We start from the raw sequence: 22,936 nt of genomic DNA, 5'->3' as shown, positions 1-22,936 counted from the left end.
ACATCCAATATACTAGTTATGGTGCATTAAAAATGTAATATTAAGGAAAATATTTTTCCATTTGCCACTTCAAGTTTTCTTAGTATAGCATTACGCCTGTCTTGAGGGAAATTATAGGTCGGAGTTTACAAGGGCTGGAAAAGTGAGTTGGTGCATGTTTACATTTTGAGGCACTTTCTACTTTTGGCAAAGGTGTTGGTGTAAACCTTGGTACATACTTTCCAAGGATAGAGACTCAGACCTTTGTAAAAGGCAGTGTGGAGATTTGTAATTAAAGCCGTGGGCTTCCCAACACTGCATGCCATTTTATGCAACTTTTACATGAACACCCTATAAATATTAACCACTAATGCGATCTCTCACCGGCAAAAAAAAAAAACAGCCCTCGTTTCTCTGTTGACACCATCTTTTTCAGCTGATAAAAATACATAGCTGAGGAAAGTCATTTAAAAAACAATTACTTTCAAAACAAATTCACTTACATTCCTAGTTATGGACCAGCTCATATTACAGGAAACTGTTCTATTCCTCGGTTACTGACCGACCAATTTTTTGTTTGCTAAAATTCAGTAAAACCATCTTGAAGACATTACTGGTTTCAGCCAGCACTATGGAGTCACTGTTTTCCTCCCTACGAATATTTTCTGCAGCTGATAAAACCCCAGCTGTGTGCAGAAGGCTAGCAGATGCAGATATATTCACGGCTTTAGGTCTTCAAGCAAGCTGTGAACAGCAGAGGTGCTCTTGCCAAGGGAAAGGGCCTGGGAAACTCCTCTCAGAGCAATCACTGTCTTCACAGCTGCCCCAGTGCACAGGTACATGAGCAACAGAGTTATCCCACTAACTAGCCTTTATTAAACATGAGTAATAAGCCCTCGCCTCCTCTCACACCACCGCCAGTGTGAGAAAAGACCAGATTGCTTGCAGATGCATTTTATTTCACGTTGCAGATCTAATGTGTTCCATGTGATCATTAATGTTGATTTATTTGAACTATTCGGGGGAAAAAAGGCACTTGAAGGAGCAACAAAAGAGAAACAACGAAAAAGCCTACAAAATGACACAGAAAAAAAGATTAAATTAAGGTATAAGAAAATTCAGACAAGTGAAATTTGCAGTTTAAACCACAATAGGGAGATCAGCAAACACTGAGAGAACACCAATAAGATTATATGGTATATAAATGCGGACAATTGCAGTGCTGCAAAAAAAAGATGGAAACTGCTTCTGAGAAATAAGTAGGTGTTTATGAAGATACATTTTCACCTTGCAGACATTGTGTGAAAAGAATAAAAAGACAAACCAAGGATGTTATGTTTAAATTGCACAGCGCATTCTAAATGCAGAACATTCATTTTGAATATGCTGTACAATTTTGGCATAAAAAAAAGCTTTTGGTGTTCTGGACTTAGTCCAGAGAAGTGCGACCAGATCCATTTCTGGGCTCAAAGGAAAGTTCTGCATGGAGGCTTAAACAACTCCTATTTAGTCCTGAACAGATAAAAGACTACAAGTGGACTCGATTCAAGTATGCATGTTTGCTGAAGTTATTTTAAACCCTGTCTTAAACTGGCTGCTGACATTGTTAACCCAATTTAGAGCCTGGGTCAAAATATCTTCTGCCAATTTGAATTGTATCAAGCTTTCTGGAAGCAGCATCTTTTCAAAGCACACTCAAATGTATATTTTTATCTCAAAAGCAAACCAGTGATTGCATTGGTGCGACTTCCATTGATTAAGCATACTTGGCTCTATCCATGATACATGTCAAATATTCCTTAATATAAAACAATTCAGCACACCACAAAGATCCACTTAAACTTCCCCCACAATAATGTCCACCACACTCTGTCCATCAAGTTCTGTGTAAAGGTATTTATTCCAGACAGGGATCTGGGTTTGGTATAAATAGCAAGATGCCACTGGAGAAAGACTAATATGAAGGTATCTGGCTACCAAGCTAAATTTAAAGAGTGGGTAGAGGTAGAGAATTACATAGGAAAATCTCCTGTTGGCATTTTCTTATGAGGGTATTTTAAAATGCAAGCTGATAATTGTTTAGATCACAGAAGAGCCAATAACAATTTATACTAAATTGTTCAACAGATTTGCTACCTGATTATCAAGCTGCTCAAGGTACAGAAATCTTGGTCAGTGTTAAGTTTGTCTTAAATATTTAAACCACTGCTTGGCAGCAGGTTTATGAATAGATTGTACTGCTTTTGTTGTACAAATGCGAAACTAAAATAACAGTAATAGGATATTGTATGACTTCAAACCTGATAAGACTCCCAGGAAATGTTATTGACAACGCAAGACTAAAATGCTTGCTAAATTAAAGCTACATCCTTGTGTTGTGGCAGTTTCCTGTAAAATGAAAATGAACTAATTAAACACCTTACTGCTTGACCATATTTTAAAAAATAATTTAGATGAAATGTAATCTATATAATGCAGGATATACCAAGTTTCCAAACAGCATCAACCGTCTTCTTCAGGAATGGAATGTTATGTATCTCAGCAATCATTATCCTCTGTCTACTGTATCATGACATCATTATACCCCCACCCTTGAATGGTTATCCAACCTTAATCCACACATGGTTTTGAACGCCTTGTTTTTCAAGGATTTAAATCACAATTTACTATTCATAACATCCGCTCAGCTTTTGATCTCTCTCACCCAAGGCAGTAAACTTAGTTCTAGCCTACAGGGGCTAAAATGGTGCCTGGAGGCATGTATCTTTGAAGACTCCCATCTTTAATCTTAAAATAATCCTTCCATCCCTACCTCCTACAACCCCCCTCCATGCCACAGCACCACCACACACACACAGATGTGTGGGGTTCCAGCCACCCTGGGAGTTGCTGTCTCTTTAATTAAACAGCCTTATCTGTTGGGTGGATATCTAAAGGATCCAAGAGAAGCATGGAAATTGACTACCCAGTGATGTGGTCAAGGCAGCTAAGAGTTAATCTACTTTAATCCATATCAGACATTGACTTCCTTATGTCAACTTTCGTAGCCATAAAGATCATTCACAATGCACGCAAACACTTTTGTGCATATAAGACAAGTTATATGTTCAATGTATGCATAGTTCAGTAGTTAAGTAATGTGCTTTCTTTGCACATGCATCCAAAAATACCCTATTATGAATATGCCCAATTATTTTAAACGCGAATGATTTCAATTTGCAGTCTCTTGGTTCTGGCACCATCGATGACACAGAAAACTGGAGGGCACTTAGGGTCTATTTCTAAAGTCCAGCGAGTCACTAAAGTAGTATTTGTCATACCCTGTGTTAAGGGTTGTCTCATACTGTAAACACAGCACTGGGAATTCTCCAATTTTAGATACTTGATTGCATCCAAACTTGACGGAAGCCTAAAGTAAAGCACTTGGGAAACAATGTTACCTAATATCTTATTAATTCAACCAGAACTAAGGAAGTCTTCAATCGTTCTAAAAATTTTTATTTCTGCTGTCACATTTAGGAAAATCACAGTTCAATTCCATGCCATTAGGCTTCAATGACAGCAATAATCAAATGTCCACCAAATAACTTCTCACTGTTTGTAGTTATGATTCCAAATGGTCTCTTTATAGAACAGGTTCGACTGGGGAGCTGTGCCAGCATGCAGACTGAAGTCTCCAATAACCTCTACTTGTTCCTTTGTATTAAATAATACAAAAACCTGAATCTTTCATTCCTTTGCAATGCAAAATCATTTTACTTAAGCACTGCAGTGGAGGTACTCGGGTGCTTTTATTGCACAGATCAAGCCTAGTGCTTGGACCCAAAGTAGAAATGAACTGGACAGCAGGGGGTTGTCTAGCTATCTTCTGTTAAACAAATTAGGTTGGAGACAGTCCAAACAGAATTATTCTCTCTGTCTGTGTTTTATCAATGTGAGATTGGATCAAGCCACAAGTTACTTTGATTTCTCTGACTTACAGTGGATACAGGTAATGCCTGATAGGGAATGGCATGCGAATGGAATTTGCAAAAACGTGCTGACAACAGAAGAACACTATCACATCTCCCCTAGATAACACAGTAACACTATGTACATGAATGCATTTCTTTAGCCACAAGACGAATGAATGACAGAAAGGTGTCTGAGAAATACGATCCAAGCAAACTCGTGTCCATTCGAAGACACCGACTGCCAATGAAATCTTTCCACTTGCTAATTCCCTTAAACTAATTATGATACACTGTGATAACAGTGGCTTTCTTCAAGTCCTCCATCACCTAGGGGTCTTCAGCTACAGAGCTCTATAGAAGCCCAACACATCTCAATCTGAAAGAGAAAAGGCCTAGCGCACATTTAAAATACTGTTGCAGTCCTTGCAAAAAAAGCATTGCCATTGATGTCTGCTCCTACAAAAACAAGCACTGTGCTCTTTAACTGCACATCCCAATTAGCACACTTTTTTTTATCCTGGCCGTAACAAAATAGCAGACCATTCCTGGTCTGCCTACACTTGCTTCTGTTTTCCGGCGCTAGGCTTTTCCCTATACCTGCAGGACAGGGCTGTTGTCGAAGTTGTAGGCGCTGGGCCGGCCCTCGAGGGTGGAGAAGGCCACGTTGCCCCCAGTCAGGGGGGATATGTCGCTGAACTCGTCCGTGCACAGCGCCTGCTGCTCATCCTCCCCAGTCCTGATGAACCCACGATTCTGCTTCTGGTAAGTCTTCTCGCAGGAGCTGCTGTAATACTGGTAAGGTACCCAGGGCCCGTCCTCACTGGTACGCTTGTATATGGCAAAGCTCTCTGGCCGGCTGGTATGGAACTTCAGTCTCACATAAGTGATGTCAAAAGATTTGCCTGTGGACACAGCAAAAAAAAAAGAGAGACCTGACTGAGTATGTGTACCTTACAAGACATTTGGCATAAACATTCTTTTTTAGACCTCGAATACATCATATATACATTTTGTATAACTGTTGATGATTAACATCCAAAGATGTTAACAACCTAAATATAATACGGCTTCTAAATATATATTCTTTCATGATTTATTAAAACACTAAGGCAAAGATACTGTGCAAAAATCCGCAAGGATCAGTAGGGGGAAAAGAGCCTGGAAAAGAGTGGAAGTGTTGAAAGGAAGCCATTTATTCTGACCTGAAAGTGTCAGTTTTGTTCATTAGGGAGTCACTAGAAAACTAATTCCAGAAATGTATGATAAGAGACAGAGCAATGAGGCTACCCTCAGAGGTCATGGCCCAAATTGCCAGTCAAACAGCTTTAGCAGGTCGATTTCCTTGAGGTCTGTCAACTGCCAATTTCTGCAAGAGTCTCAACCTCAGTCAACTATTTCCAGACTTATAAAACCAAGGAGCATTTTCGAACCTCTTCTTCCAATTTAGGGCTGCGGGTTAGCTGGAGCCCATCCCAGCAAGCAATGAGCGCAAGGCAGGATACACCCCGGGTGGGACGCCAGTTCATCGCAGGGCAGACTTACAGACACGAACACAGATGCACACATACTCACACCAAGGGCCAATTTCCCCCAAAGCCAATTTACCTACAGTTGTTTTTGGATTGAGTGAGGAAACTGGTGCGCACAAAGGAAACTCACGTGAACATGGGGAGAATATACAATCTCCACCCAGGCCCCAGATTGAACCCAGGACCCCAGTACTGCGAGGCAGCAACGCTAACTGCTGCACCACCGTGCTGCCCTCATTCTGAACCTTCAAATCTAAAATGCTCTTTTGGAATTTATGTTCCAGATTTCTGTTTATCCTTCAGTTCTACACCACAGTTTAATGTGACGGTTTTCGCACTCTCAGAATCACACATTCTGGATCGTTTTAGGTTCTGAAAATGCTCCCCTGGCATGGAACTCATTATATTCTAAAACCCATGATATTCCCTCCACGTGCCTTTGACTTTCCCAGCCTTTTAAAGTAATATATTTCTTTAAATTGCCGTAACATCCTGCTCCAGTTTTTATCCCATTCCCCTGTGATCTCTCACACCATCACAAAATTTGACCAAAAACCAATTCTTCACTCTGCTCAGTGCCCTTTCTTCTTTACAGTAATCAATTCCCGACTCCTGAGTGAAGACATGGGTCTATTGTGCTTCTTGCAAAACTCTTCACTTCTCTTTCACTCTTTTTATCACTCTACCTTTTTTTCCTTTCACTGAGTGTTTTTTGTATTTATGCATCTATTGTTGTAAATTGCCTTTGGTAAGGGCGTCTGCTACGCAATTAACTAAAATCACACCATCAAAAGAATTAAAAGGCATCGCCTCAAAATGACTTAAGATGTAGGAACCTTAGAAGCAGGATATTTTTTTTAAAGAAAAATATTTTATATTATACTAGATTTTCTACTATACAAAGAAGTTTCCAGTTGTAAAATACCGCAAGTGCAAAATGATTAAGTGGTTCTTATGTTCATTACTGATTTTTACACCACTTTCTGCTTTTCATTTTTTCATTCCTTGTTCACATTTGCCGTATATATCTAAGACAGCTCTATATGAAAAAAAACATCTGGCATAGTTATTTAAGAGCCTTGAGAAAAGTAGTTCACTGTTCGTTTTACAGTGCAATTGAGAAGTTTTCAAATACCAGCGACTGGGGGTGAGAACAATATTGTTCATTTTTCTTCACACTCAGCTATGCATTGTCAGTTCTCCATTTTAGACATGAAATAAAGCAATAGTGTCTGGAAGAATTGTACTGTCTTGCTGTTTTTATTTTCAATGTTATAGTTAGTGGCCATGATCTTTTATAAAAAAGGTGTTTATCAGCAAAAGCTAAAAAATATGAAGAGCAACCTTCACGATACCAAACAATAGCTGTGTATTGGTGTCTTATACACATAGCAGTAGTGAAAGAAGACAGCCATTTAACATGTAACAGACATAAAAATTGAGATAGTATCAAGTACCATCGTGTTATACAGAATATCATATTGAGGCATACTAAATGGGCTATTGAAGACTGCTACAGCATGTACAGTAAACTTTTCATATTAACTACAAGAGAACAAAGGACAGAGGAGGTGAGAATGGGCAGAGAGCAGGTGTGAAAAGATGAAATCCGTAAATGAACGGAGAGGTTCTAAAAAGAAAATGAAGGTAAGTTTCAAACAAAATCCTTTTGGGATGACTCTGTGGCAACAGCATCTCTCTGGGAACAGGGGTTGGTGAAAAGGTCTGGGCTTGGAGGAAGTTGCTGTGAGGAGGCCAAATGTTGGTTTAATAAGAGAAGAGAGCAAGGGGATCAGGGAGGAGAAGGAAGGGCGAAGGCATGTGAATGTAACAGAGCTGAAATGTTTACATGGTGAAAACCTCTCGAGATTAGCCATGCACAAAGAAAACCAAAATCACACCAAGGGTCGTTACAACCCACCTTCTACGTAATACACAAATAAGTCCATCAAGACCAAGTTTTAAAATAATGTACGTGCAATATACATTTCTCCCTAGCTTTTACTTTATATCATATGAACCATTTTATTTCATCGACACCCAAATGCTAAAAACATCTTAGTCAATGCCATCGTATTGTCGTCTTCTAGAACAGCTGCAGGACCAATCAACAGCTTCTCATTTAATACAGTGCAAAAATTAAAATCTTAACGGGCTTAACACACTCAAACACCCTGCTTATAAAGGAAAGGTTTTTAAGAAGCCTGACATTGCTCTATTAACCTGGAGGCTCAAGTGTGCCTCAGATAGAGCCTTGGGATTTGAAAGACTCGTGTGGCCAAGTCACAGCACACCTGGGTCAATGGGTTGCAAAATGGTCAACAACAATAAAGCTCTACACCACTATTTATCTGACAGATAATAAAACATCCCTCAAAAGCTCATGTACCAATTTCATAGATGCACAACAGATGGACTGGCAAGGTCATTCACACAGAAATGATTCCCATCAAGTCAACAACTGGCAATTTACTTGTTGCCAATATCTCTTACGGTGAACACCACCAGTTCCAGTTAGCACAGGTTATACTCTGACAGGGTACGGAACAAACGCCAAACAAAGGTGGCTTACAACTGGTGGAGACCCTCCAGACTAAGACCTCTCCATAGAAAAAAAAACAGGCCGAACAAGGATATTAAGATGCAAGATTTACTGAGCAATCAGCTGTCTGTTATCCCCAAAACTGTCCCACTCAGCCTTTTTTCAGGCAGGCTGAAACATGGGTTATATTACAGGGGACTTTTTTTTCCCTGAGTCAGTTTTAATTGTAACACTGTGTGGGAGAAGGAACAGTGAGTTTTATATTCCTATACATTAAATGCTGCTGTGCCAACACTGGCATGCAAACCACAGCTCCAACATATTCTGCAATGTTCTCAGGCAATGTAAAACATACCTCCAGATTCCATTTTTGTCCTGCACAAGAAATACAGCACTGGTGGGTACCGGTTGTGATTTTGATGATGCTTGCTTGAAATACTTGTAAATCTAAGTTTAGGAATGCATGTGACAGAGCTGCGATCGGGAGCACCAGCTGAGATGCCCTCTGGCGATGGCTCAGCAGGGAGCCTGGCTCCACCTGACCTCCCCCCCGTCGATGCCAGCTCTTTCAGCTAGTCTACCAGACAGTGAAATCGGGTGCGCTTTTTAAAAAGGCGGAAAACTGTAAACTGGGAATTTGCAGCTCATCGGGAAAGTGCAGACTACACACCCATTGAAAGATGATAAAAAAAAACAGAAATGGGTCACAACAGGCCCTGCTCTTTTCGAAACCTCTACTGGATATGTGCAGCAGTGTGAGTTATCCTAAGGGTACCAGCATGAGATGTCTCTATCAGAAGTGGAGGACAGGAAGGAAATTATTTGTAATATGGAGTGCTGATGTCACTGAGGCAGCCTCTTCAAATCACCAACAAAAGCAGCCAAGACACCTTACTGGAAGACCCACTGAAAACAAACAATTCAGGTTGAAAAAAGGTGATTGACACTCTAAAACGAAAATTAGCACCAGCAGCAGCAACATAAGCACTATTCTCTTTAAAACAACATCTTAATACACTCTCAGCCACTTTTATTACCCTGAATGCTTTAACCACAGGAAAATGAACAACAGTGATGCTAGATCAAGCCAGGTTTTGACTACATTCATAAACGTACTCCTCCAAATCACCAAACCATTTCACGCCTTTTCAATAGAGAACATCAGACAGCCCTGAGACTAGGGGGATTGATCCAGATTTTGTGTTGATAATACTACTGTGTGCTTTTAATGCATCCAAAAAAGTATTATATAGGATTATATAGTATTGACAACTCAAATGCAAAACACATTGGAAAAACTGAAGTAGCCAAAGATTTAAGAATACTTCAGTTTCTAACAAAAATGCAAGTTCAGTGTAAAAATGTACAGTACACCGTTCAAGGTGGAAATAAGTTATAAAACTACTGCTCGGAGTGTAGCAATGGTATTACTATACAGGCTGACACATTGCTAAGGCAGCACACTAACTTTTAACAAGGACAAGAGTTACCGCTTTAACAGAACTAATAGTTGAAAATGTCGTTTGAAAAGCCAAGGAATTTCAACACTAACTGGACAGGTGAGCAGGATGCTGGAGGTTCCCTTGTTTGCTTTCATAACACTCCTTCCTCTTAACACCTTATGCCATAAGGTATAATGTTATAGATTTTAAAAGAATATCGATTCAAGAAACAGAGGAAAGAGTGTTAAGCACCGCATGAAGTTGCTTCATACATTCCATGGCTCCTTCAAGCAATAACTCATATCAACAACGAAACAAGTGTGCTTAAAGAGGGGGACCATGTTTTATTGCTTTTGTTAATGCCCATGACAGATATGCTATGTGCAAACTGACGTTAGCTTACCGAACTGTCAGGATATGCGAGTTACATGCAGAAATAACTTCTCTTGTAGATCACCTAAGGTTTTTTTCTATAAACAACACTTTGAGCGATGTCCCCTGTGACCTACATGCTCTGCAAATTATCCACAGAGCAGACAAGCTTTATTTAACCATTCAATTTTGGTAGCGGTGAGCAATGCCTTTCATAGGTAGCATTTTTGCAACCATTCACATTTCCTACTCTCTTAATTGCAACATCTGTGCAGACAAATATCTAGAAATGAGAAAGGGAGAGGAGTGGGTCAAAACAAAAAAAAGTAGAGGACACTGCAGTGACGAAGATTATTTTCTGATAGCAATCTTTTTATTAACATGCTTAACAAGAGTTCACACTCTCTACATAATATTGTCTTATTTACAAAAATGAAACTCACACCTTCAGGTTTAAAGTGGCTACTGATGGCCTTCCCCTACTTGCCATCTTTAAAATATTCTTTGCTGTAGAGGTGGTGGTAGTAAGGTTGTCCAGCCTTGTGTATCTCGCCATCACTTGTTGATGTTCCAGTTGAATGAGGCTGTGGCATGGGTTATAGCAAACTTGACGGTAAGGAATGCATTTCCCCAAGGCACACTGACGCCAAGCGGTTTGTGAAAGGCAAACTTTCAGCAGCGCTGAGACCAGCAGCTCACAACAGACAGGTAGTGGGGGGTGGGCAGTGTCAAGGGGGTTACAGATTGTTCACACACCCATCACTCAAGTCTTGTGAGTACACCCAGTCTTGCTACAGAAGTGTATGAAAGCTCATTCAAAACACCACAGTACAGTACATTCCGGAACGTCATTCATGTGCAGGTACTACATCTTGAGAGAATGGCAGAAACGGATTTGAAAAAGACTAAGCTGACTTAAAAAAAAAACTCACTAGTTCAAGAAAACAATTTTGTTTGACTTCCACACAAACTAGATGAGAGAAATCAACACCCGACAGGGAGATCTATTCAGATCTATTTACACATTGCTAGCACCTTTATGCCAAAATATGATCCTAAGATAATGAAAGTTTTCAATAGACTATGTACAGCCTCTAGATATACAGTCTTAACTCTTAACTTGTTGCCTTTCCAATTGCTAAATATTACTTAAAGTGAGATAAGTAGAAGGTTTAAGCAAATTCTATATGTGATAAAAGCTGAAGATTTTGGGATCCTTACATGGAATTATGCTAAACATTCTGCAATGCATTTCAGAAGAGCCAAGGAATGCGTAGATAGACAACTGGTTTAAATAATGGTTATTCACTAAGTATACTTGCAGTCTTAATGATTAATTACACAAATCAGGTTCTCTAACTTCATAAAGAATCCAACCCTTCTGATTTCTGATTTTTAGAGAAAATGTACTTTCATGGAGCAGACATAATTCTTACACCACTGTCTATGAGCAATGAGGATTCACCGAAAATGCTGTAACACAAATGTTCATTGGCTATAATCTGATAAACTTTAATAAAGTGAACTATTTTAATTTACATGGAGCACAAATCAAAGCAACTGTGGTGTAATAGTACTAGTTTAGCACTGTCAGACTTCCAAAGTATAAGATAACTGTGTATCTATTGAGCAACATGCAAGGGATCCAAGCAAACATTATTAATTTAACCAAGGAGAGCGATGACAAAATAACTAGATGCTACAGGGGATGTTTCTAACTAATCTAACCCCCTTAATTACATGCTGTAAAGGAAGACTATAAATTTGAGAGATTTAATGTCTTGCACCAAAGTCTCATTCCTTCTGCTCCTTTAACTCAACAGACTACAGTGCATACCTTAATCGTTAGATAACAGACCAACTTAAATAACTGCTCGAGTGGTCAAACCTGCAATAATTTATCTTCTAATTAAGAGTAAACTTCAGCTGTCAACTACTATTGTGGCCACAAAAACTGCCAAAGGTGGAAAATAAATCCACAGGAAAAAAAGCATCATTAGATTACTTACTTCACTGAATATTTGCTTGTGGGTTCACTATGAGTTACAGTGATTTACGGGCCTCAACATAAATATCAGTGACTGGTTGTGCCATGTCTGGACTTTTTCAGTTCATTGCAAGGATAAGGAATTGGCCCATGTCAGGCATCTTGAATATTGTATTTTCACTTGGCTTGTAAATTTAGAAAATTTTAGTTGAATGATATTAGGTTATAGAGATCAAGGCTCCCGTCCCCAGGTCATAAACCACACGAAGAAAAGTGCATTTAAAGTATACTGACTATTCCTCTCCCCATCTGTGGTTATGCATTTAGGTGGTGGCAAAAAGTGGCAGAGAACCTCCAAGACTGGGACATAAAGCCTTAGCTTGCAAGGCACCAGGAATCAATAATTAGTCAGACACGGGCAGGAATGGTGTCTGTCCACCTCAAATCTACTGAACACTCTGCTGATCGAATGATATTTGTCTCTGCCACTCAGACAGACATGTCTTAACTAAGAGAATAAGAAGAACAGAACTTACAAATTCCTAATCTGAATAAAAAAAAACACTGGAAAGTTCTATAAATGTTGAGGCCTTTCCAAACAATTATTTTCACCATGCAGTGGCAAACTATCAAATGAACAGAACAACCTCCAGGCCAGACAAGAAAAACTGCACTAAGGTAGTTATAACGCATCTGGCAGCTTCTCAGGAAAAACAGGGGCTGGGCAACAGTTAAGTCCAATGTAGTTATCCTTAAGGAGTACTTAATAGGCCATGAGAGATATGGAATTGACTATTTTCATAAATGAATAGGTTTTCTGGTACAAAAATAGTGAAAGTTATGTCTAAGCTCGAATTACCTGGTCTCACTCTGTAGTGTCTCCACTTCACAAGAAATTTGTCTCAAAGCAAGAATTCACGCCCCTGATCACAGAGGGGCGTTCAAAAAAAGAAAATATTTCAGAGGATTAGTTTCCCCTTGACCACTTCTTAACTGCTGCTTTATTTTTAGCTACTTAGCCAGAGACAGTGTCTGTGATTTTAAGTCACAGCAGCCCCATACCAAGAGCTCTGCCCAGCTAGATTAAACATATTAAAATAGAAGGGGCTATAAATCACACAAATGCTATCACAACCAAAAGGGAAAATACCTTAGCCAACAGCCAAAGGAATGAGCCACACTCCACTGCAGCGTACTGTCTCCTTATGACTGGGAGTGACCTTTAGCCCAAAGCAAAACCCTTCATGCTCCACCCAGGAGATTGTTCCCTCCTTACCTGCATGTCATGAAATGAAAATGAATGGGATTGTTGAAGGTGTTGTAGGCCTTACTGATGGGTCCATCTACAAACTCTAAATACGAGTTCAACCACAGAAAGCATTTTTGTCTGCTAATGTACCAGCCTGTGTTTTCCAATTGATATGAACGGCAGTGGAAGGAATTCTAGGATGCCACCTAACTTTAAAAAAAGGCACCAGGGTTTACAGAGCCCTGAGCGTCTGGCTCTGAGGAGTATCCCTGTGTTCTGTTTCAGTGTCCTGGTTTCCTTCCAGCTCCTGATGACATGTGGGGTCGGTGTGATTGGCTATTTGAAATTATCGAAACAAAAGGTTGGGGCAGGAGCAAAACATTTTGTAGAGAAGCATTCTGGAACTTCTCAAATTAAAGCAGAAAAGATGTGGTTCCACAATGTGCCTTAAAATTATCCAGGTTTAAAAAATAATTTGTTCTGCATGCTGGCTGATATTATATTTGTAAACTGATGGTTTACAAGTAACTATCTCAGGGCTGAGAGTGACGTTCAAACTTGTATCAGTTAGAAAGTACCGCTGTTTCAAGTTTCAAAGTTTCAAATACCACTGGCATTTTAAGCGTTATATCAAAATAGTAACTTGGATATACGATTCAAGTTCCTAGGAATCTGATTAAGTAAGCCCTGAGAGACCCTGAATAAACAGCATCTCAATGCAAAGTACTGGTTTCTGTGGGAATGTAAGAATCCTGTGTAAAATAGTATATATAAACTGTAAAGATAGATTAGATGTGCCACAGTGGTTACTAAAAATAAACAGTTCACATTTAATGATGACTGAATGCACCTGACCTCCGATGGTACATCTCTAAAGAAGTGAACAGTTGATTAATATAAACATTTTGGTGAAAGCAGATGTCACTGTATCTGTAGTCCCTATCACGTTACCCCTAACCATGTTTTTGATCTCCACAGATGTACAACCTGTTTCAAGTCCTGCAGTATACCATTATTCTAAACCACTAATAGCTGGTCTCAAGGTGAACATTTAAGAAGGAATATTCTACATACTTATCCGATTACTTTCAGTGTTACTAGGCCTTGGGTTTGAACTGAAGCAAGGAAAAGCTGTAATCTTTACCTTGGCCCTTGACTGGTAAACAGCATTACAGTGTTGCGTCTGGAACTTACAAAGTGCTGCCGACAAATTTGTCTTCATGGGAATACTGTTTTAACAGCAGGAGATTTCTATGGCAGCCTACAATCTGCAAATGTACCACAAGGTGGTTTCTCGTAACCTCAACTGGTCATTAGAACACAAGACAGCGCAATCCAATACATTCTGTGGTGTACAAGTCGTCTTCTGCACTTGTAGCGTTTGATCCAATCAGTCTGTGAAGATGGAAGGTTGCTTTGTGGCACAAAGATGCATGACCACACAGAGATGCTGCAGTAGAAAATAAGAACATGTGAGCATTTAACTAATTGTTTATCCCTGTGAATGCAAACTTGTTTTTCCACTTCTGTCCATAAAATCTTTACATTATTTGAGGCTATGAATGAAGCCAGAAAAAAAAATATAGGTCGATGCCAACTTTTCCTAACGAGAAGGTTATAAATCCAATAAGCACTAGAAGGCACATCCCTTGAACCACAAAAGTCAGAAGAGAAAAGCTGCCCAGGCTCTCCCACACTAGCTCATGCACAACAGCTCGTTAAACTGCAACGAGAACTCTGACTGCCCTTGAGATTCCAGAGCTCCTGGCAGCAGAACATTTGCTTTGTCCAACGATTTTAATTGCTAGATTACTGCAGCCATTTGTTTTTCCCTCTACAAACCAAAGGCACCGCAGGACTTCAGTATGCAATGTATTCATCATCATAATCGCTCGAGATGATATAAGCCACACTTGCGATTGACAGAGCAGAATGCTATCCATGAATGAGGACTGAACCTTGACAGATCATGACAGTTTAAAAGAATGTTTTAAAAAAACGACCACATCTACGCTGAGCAGTTTCACAACAGTAATTATCAAAGGTGTCATTACAAACATGTTTAATGGATTTTTTGTTGAACATTTTGAATTCGTTCTTCCCCCAGTAGTCTTTTGAGTACACTGGTGCAATAAGCAGTATTACAGTCTCCCTGATGGGACAGCACACAGGAGGCAAGATACCTAATATAACAGGTACAGTGTTGTGGAAGCCAGAGGCTCAATTGGTTGAAAATGAAAAATAAAACAATATAAAGTTTTGGTTGTGTAAAGCCTTTACTTTCTCCATGACAACTGTGAAGTCCACATTTACCAGTTTTTTAGCAGTAGTGTGGACACACACAAACAATTGCTATTTAAGATTTCTAAATCCCTACAATCTGGTTAATTAAAACCCAAATATCGATTACACTTAAAAATGGAGGGCGAATCACTGACGAAACATTGGAAAGAGAACCGAGGGAGATGACACCTTACCGCTCAACCTCCTCTACACAGACGCACTGTTAACTTCCCAGAACTCCAACGTTTCCAAGGGGATCCAAGGGGGGCTTTATGGAAAGCCGAATTTGCGCCATGCCGAGTCCTGTTGAACCCGGGGAGAGTGGGCGTGTTCGTTTCAAACCCGGTCGGTGCAATGCCTGAAACAGTTGCATAGCCTCGGCATATCCCCGGTTACCACACAGAGCGAAGTTTCAGCACGAGCCTTGTCATACATCAATGAGGATTTTGTTTTTAAGCACAAAACAAAGCTGCTCCCCCGGAAATACAGACTCCTTTTAACCTGTCGGGTAATAGCACCCACAACAGAGCAAGCCACTAACCCCCTCAGGCGGCTGCCTCTCTACCTGAAAATAGAGTACCCTCCCCTCCTTTCAGCCCCTGCCAGCACCAGCAGATGTCATTCCTCACATACGGCCCCGACTGCGACAGGTGGTTTCCAGACCAGGTGTGTTAATGTGAGAATCCTGTCATTGTCACCATGCCTGACCACGGCTGCCCTCTTCCACTGAACCTGGCACATCCAGAGATCCCGGACGCTTCGCCTTCCACTGGAGATTTCTGTCATTCTCTTAAACACTGCTCTACAACTGCATACTAAGCATGGTAGTTCTCTTATGATCTGTGGTAGTTAATTACACAGAGCAATCGTACACGGTAATACAATGCAAAAAAAATATTCCCAGTCCTTAAGTACAAGAATAAAAAAGGGTGTGCTCCATTTTTATTTGAGGCTGTAGTCGTTTGAAACCGAGTTCATCTTTCAGCAAAGTATTACGTTTCAGCGTGCTGAACAATTGCCATCCTCACAGTTATGAAATTACAAAGCAAAACATGCCAGCACTTCTCCGTTAGCTAAATAAAACGATAATACTCCGGAATGATGCCCTGAGAGCGATTTTAAAAACTTCTAAAAAATGACTATTACACAAAAGCCAACATAATGCTTTATTACAAGATACATTTTCACATAGAGCATGGGCTTAGGAGGTTAAGATATGAATACATGTAATCAATTTTGATTTAGGAGACTAATTTGAGAGGCGCAATTTCTGACTGAATTACTATACCTTTACCTATATACCTTCTATACTGTATATACTGTATACACAATTTACTGTACCTCATATGAACTAAAAAGTGCTTGATTCACACAAGGAACAATAAATAAGAATTCCTTCAATTTATATAGCATTATTCATCCCAAAGAACCCCAAAGCTCTTTATATATAGGACAGGACCCACTTCATCCACGCAGCAAATTTGAGAAATTCAAGGAGATCTACAGGTGGGCCAGAGTGGAGTGGAATTTAGCCAGAAAACCAAGGTTAAAGCTCCTAGTTACTAGTAGTGGTTTTCAAAACCTCAGTTTAAGCGGGTGTCACACTACATGACTCGACACGACTTCTTGTCGGGGAACATGTCAAATTTAACGACTGCAGTTGCTGAATCTCGCTGCCTTTTCTGTCCTAGAGGGTGTCAAATTATCCGACTAGGAATCGCAGGGGGTGACTAATCACACAAATCCCTCACAACTTTTCTTCACGGTTCCAAATCTCATATCTCGCCGGGAAAGTAACGTGAGCTCGCCTCCTTTTGGCAGGCGCCCAACGTTGAGCACACCAGAATAAGAGGAGGAGCACCGCACAAAACAACAAACAGACATCTGCGCTGGCTCCAAAGTTCGACGAGCCGCTCCTCCATTTGCACAGCCCAAAACACTTGCTTTCCTACTTTCCTTGCAGCCTCACTGTACGTGCTGTACTTCCGGTTGAACGCTCATTGGCTGTTGAGTGTCGCAGACACACGAGCCCACCCCTACGACCTGCGACTCACTACGAGAAAATCAAACCAGCTTGATTTTATCGTAGCGAGTTGCAGACAGTGGTAGGGACCACTAAGATTTTCTTACGATTATGTAAATGAAGGCTATGACTGAAAATCCTAGGAAAAGTCATGTAGTGCGACACTAGCATTTCATGTGAAGTACATTAACTCCCTTACACCAGTGTCCCTTATCACCATACTGCGGCATTGGTTTGGAAGTACCAGCACCAGAAACAGCTCTTCGACACCCTAGCGCTCGTAAACTGGGACCCAATGTACATTCCACACACAAGAGAACATCCTCATGCCAATTTAAATACGAGGCTAACTGCAAGCTTTTGGGAAACGCACGAAAATTAAACGACTCATAAGTGTCCCCATTCTTCTTCTTAAACAGATTTAAAATGAACAATTCCCCTATCTGTCCAACTAATTAGATTTGTTAGGCAGACTAAGAATTCTGAATGCAGTTCTAACCATTAAATTACTGGTACCATTACTTACTGAAAAACAAATACCCTTGGTTAGTCACAGTACTTTCTCAGTACTATATACAGTATGAGACACCTACAGGCCCAGATGCCTCCAGGAAAGTAACATCACAGCTGGACCTTAATTTTTCAAGACTAATAAAAGGAATCAGTGGTCACTACGGATACAGAGAACATATCTGAGCAAAAAAACATTTTCCCCACTTGTTTACACTGAAAAAACTGGGTTCACATTAAATGGCATTACTAAGGTTTTTTTTTCATTCATTTGTCTAATTAGGAGTTTTAATGATATTCCTTCCTTATAAACCATTGGAGCAAAGCGTAGGAGCACCATGGAGCTCAGAACTCCACAGGGAGCAGCCTGGCTAGACCTTGACACAGCACAGCCCAATTAAATCTCCTCCCATTACCTCATACATTCTTTTACATAGAAATGAACAATGACAGCTTTGACTTCTGACGTGTGGGCATATGCACTTTGCTACAATGCCTGGGAAATATGCAGTGCTGTGCTCAAAACCTTGCTGTGAAACATCTGTTTCAGTCTGCCATCCCACAAGCTGTAACAACAGCACTCAAAGTGGGCTACACTAGTATAACAGCTGGTCACTCTTGGACCCAAACAGATGTCAGCAGCTTTAAAACCCGATTAAAATGAACAAATGCATTCACCATATATTTTAAACATATCCATGTTTATTATCACTGAAGAGCATAGAAATATATAGACTAATCACAAAACACATATGAATGTAATCAAATATAGTCAGTCACTACATGCCCCTTTATGTAAAAAAAAGAAAGAACTAATCTCAGGTTTTATGAGAAAACCCGCATTTAAGTCAGTGTTTTTAGCGCTAGTACATGTGGCAATGTTTGCCTATGAAAGGATTATGATTGGATTCAAGGCAGTGTACAATGCCCTGAATTACACTGAAGATCCTAAGAACAGAAGACACAGTGATTCAAAGACCAAAGAGGGAGGCCACAGCATGCCGTGAAAACAGAATTAAGCATTAAGAATGATGTATTTGTGCCAAACAGATACACACTGCAAATGCGACTTCTTGCACCAGACGTGCAGTAAACAAGGTCTACAAAGAGATGTACATCAAACAGCTAAACAATTGGGAACTTTTATAAAAGCACATTTTGTTTACTTACAGCAGAGAGCATTTACAAAGCCAAAAGTTTCAGCAAAATATCTAAAGACAAGAAATTACAACACTTTATAGAATAATGACAATAAGGACACCTGAGCTTCTGGAATTCATAATCTTTCAAGCCAATACCCTACCCCCTTTTCTCCTGCACGATGGACAAAATAGAAACTTTTCATTTGGAAGCGTAAATTTCAGCAGAATACTGAAAAATATCTCTAAAGAAACACATGCTTACAGACATGACTCCAGTCGAATGCTTTTTTCATCTAAACCAGTCCTTGCTTTTGTCAGCCTATGTTGTGAGCAGATATTGCCAATAGCAGAATACAGCTTGCTGATCGTTTGGTGATGCAGATTTTGAAGAAATATGTGCACAGTTAACCAATATGAAGGCAATATTTGGACTACCTAGCCTTAGAAAAGGGATCTTCTGGTACTTTAAATAACTTTCATAGTCTAGTTATAGTATATACAAAGTTGCCACAGTATTACATTGTATTTGGTCTTAAGTAATGTTTAAACTAAGAAAAAAAATCTCACACAGGCTTCTGACTTGTATTTCTAAAATTAAGAATCTGCTACAAGCAGTAGAAGACTGGTCTCAATTATTACCATATTATGACATTTTTGGAAGACATATGAACTATTAACCTTGGAGTGCTAACACGTGGAATTAATCTTCTTGTTAAGCATTTATTGTTATTTTTTCTCAGCAATATAAATCAGCTAAACAAAGCAGATAAACTCAGCAAGTCAATCTAATGTACAGGAAGAGACATACAGTAGATACAGTATCTTCTCTAGACTTCCTCCTGATCTGTGAGACCACAAATGTAGTTTTCCATTTTCTCAGCTTGTACAAAATAAAAAAGGCAATTAAAAGATAACTGACCTCAATAGACGGAACCACTTTTCCAGTGCAATACTGATACATCTCATTTGCTTTAATTAATCTGTCAAAAATGCTCACAAACTTTTACAACTGGATATGCAACAGCAGATATTAAAAGAGCAGACCGCATGAGTCGTTAATTAGACTTGTATGTGTTTTAAAATATTTGTACAAATGAAGGCACTCAAAGAACAATCCCGTTTCAGAATGCAAAATTCTGTGTATATGCATTTTTTGTAAATGCATATACATTTACAAAAATGTTTTAGATGAACTTAATTAAAATATTAAGTTTTCCTTTTATTTGTGGACCAAGGTATAAGGATAAAAGGATGTATGATGTACGTTAATTTAAGTTTTTGACGTTTTAATATCACTAGCACAAAGAATTCCCTTAAATTCATCTTCTGAAGAATGGCAGTGCTTGTACTGTACTAAAGCAAAGTCAAGGAAATATTTTGAGTTTTGAATGGACTCCATTTAGCAATGGCACATAAATGAAAAACTACAGCTAAACTAATCTCCTAGCAAACTGCAGCCATTGTTAATCCCTAATAAACCATTTCCGGTGACCTGCAAGAACCAAGTGAGAAACACTGCTGAATTACAGAGAGAACCGCCTTTGAATCTTTGGTGAAAACAGAGGGTCTTTTCAGCATTCCCTAAAACAGTGACATTATTATTAGTTCCATGATAAGATCACTATTTAAAGCAAATTGCTTCTGAAAAAAAAAATACAGGACTAAGCAAGTGTTTGGAAAATGCTTCAGAGTCTTCATGGTGTAATATCCAACTGTTAAGAAATAACTGTCTTATACTTCACCAATCATCATATAGCCCCAGTTGAGGGCTAAATAAGAATTAATTTAGCCATTTCAAGTATTTTCATGCTGATGCTGTGGAAAATTGTGTTCTTTGCTGCTGTTCAGATGGAGAAAGAAATCGGTGTCCTGTAGTTCACTGCAACATGTGGTTAAAACTAAGTTTACTTAACCATGGAACATTGATTATTGACTGAATATTTTTACAATAGAGGACTGAAAACATGCACTTAGTGTAAACAACTGTTATTGTTATTAACTTCTTAGCCAATATGAAAATATGAACTTAGAACAAACTGCTGTTATCTATAAATTCATACCAAACAGAATCTTAAATACCTTTCCCAGAGGTATGGCCTGAAGCAGATTGATACAGCCAAAGTACACTGTGCTGTCCTAACAGCTTTACAGTTAGCACTGGTTCTGTGGGCAATACCAACATCAATGCTGTCTAAATGACTTCTATTACAATTGACAAAAACATATTTTCAAGGGGATGTAAAACACAATGCTCAACAGTGTACAAAGAGGAAGATAAATTGTAGGACTTATTATTCACAGTACAATAAATATGTAGAGCACCATGTGAACATTGAACTTAAATAACTCTAAACAGACCTATAAATGTTCCTTTAGGCAGTATTTAACAGTATTTAAATGAGCCTTTTCTGCTTCTTTAACTAAAATCGTAAATTGAATGAAAAACAAGTCTTTGACTTTTTTTCTTCTCATTCACTGTCAATCCTTTAGTTCAGGTCCATTTTCGGGGTAGGTTCTGGTGATCCATTCACCAAAGCCTGGTTCTGATAATTATGAGGAGGAACTGCAGGGTGAACTGGTAGTATCTGGAGTGCCTGAGGTGTCAGTATGGGTTTATCTTCTCATCTCCCCCTTTGCAAGAGAACACTCAAGACACCACAGCTCTCCCAAGAAAAACATGACTCACAGGCATAGATATTTTGGGAGAGGAGTTAAATGAATGCAGAATATCTATTCTCACATGAATTATGGACTTTAGGAATTTTTTCCAATCTGTTCTCCATTCGTCCAATTACCAAACGAAAAAAAAATTACATTAAAACCTTTTAAGATTTTAAGGCTTTCCTGCTCGTGCATAAAGCGCTTAATTCCAGGTTAAGAGTTTACTGGATAGATTCAGTCCAGCACTTAATCTGAAACCTGCTGATTCAGGCTTTCTTACTCTGCCAAAGACAAGTTTCCCCACAGTTGGAGATACAGCCTTCTCTTGTGTCCACAGCACCACCTCTGTGAAACTCGCGCCCCAAATCCTTAGATTCTGCAACTCATTTTTCAAACTGGGGTCAAGGTTAACCTTTTTTTTCTATGCAAATTTAATGCATAGTTTTGATTTACTCAGTTTTAGCTGTGCTTACTTTTTTCTCTTCCTTTTTTACATCTGCTGCATTACTGCGCAGTGCTTTTGAGTTTCTATAAAACAAAATTACAAAAAGGAAAATTTTTGACTAATAAAATCACAGATATATCACAGCATTAAGACATCAGCAGCACAAATGTGGGACCATTACCTCCTACAAATGTGTATTCCACACATTAAAGTATTACAAAAGTAATTGAATTCTATAAATTGCAAAATCCCTAAAAAATAGTAAGATGATTGAATTAAACACAAAGGTACTCGTGAATAAACTGTCGATAACACTTTAAGCTCAAAACATAATAACCCATAAACCATAACAACACAATATGTCACTTGAACGATAAACAAATACTGTCTAGACAACATTTCACCTAAACAGTACACCAGTCAGGCATCTCATATACTGTAAGCACTGGAAATAGATCACAACAGCATCCCACAGCCTTGTATAACCAGACGTCTAGTCATAACATTTTTCCGGACAGGAAACAGAAGATGATAACGTTATAGCACATGCTTGTCTGAAGACTGAACTTTGACATTCAATGAATGTAAAAACCTGCTAGATCTATTGTCTCTTAGTCTTTCTAACAACTTTATAATGATTACCCCGATGGGAATGTGTTTTCTGTTGTAGGTGCTATATGATGCTTCTTAAATGTGCAATGGTAAAAAATAAGAGTCTAACCTAATTAAGCTGAAAATCTGTTTCCCTCCATAAAAGGAATGCCCTACTATTATAATCTAGATCCAAACAACATTTAAATTTACCACCGAAGGACATCA

At 39.1% G+C, this 22,936-nt stretch overlaps 1 protein-coding gene across 1 annotated transcript in view; it reads right to left on the bottom strand.

Moving 5' to 3' along the window:
- Positions 1–22,936, bottom strand: part of lamc1 (laminin, gamma 1) — a 75,558-nt gene that overhangs the window by 25,130 nt on the left and 27,492 nt on the right. Inside the window, exon 2 of the mRNA XM_006634632.3 lies at positions 4,530–4,834. Within this exon, the coding sequence (XP_006634695.2) occupies positions 4,530–4,834 (305 nt within the window). The remainder of the gene's footprint in view (positions 1–4,529; positions 4,835–22,936) is intronic.

This window comes from Lepisosteus oculatus, chromosome 9 (assembly GCF_040954835.1).
Source record: "Lepisosteus oculatus isolate fLepOcu1 chromosome 9, fLepOcu1.hap2, whole genome shotgun sequence".
Taxonomy (NCBI): Eukaryota; Metazoa; Chordata; class Actinopteri; order Semionotiformes; family Lepisosteidae; genus Lepisosteus; species Lepisosteus oculatus.
This window is presented reverse-complemented; position numbering and strand designations above follow the sequence as displayed.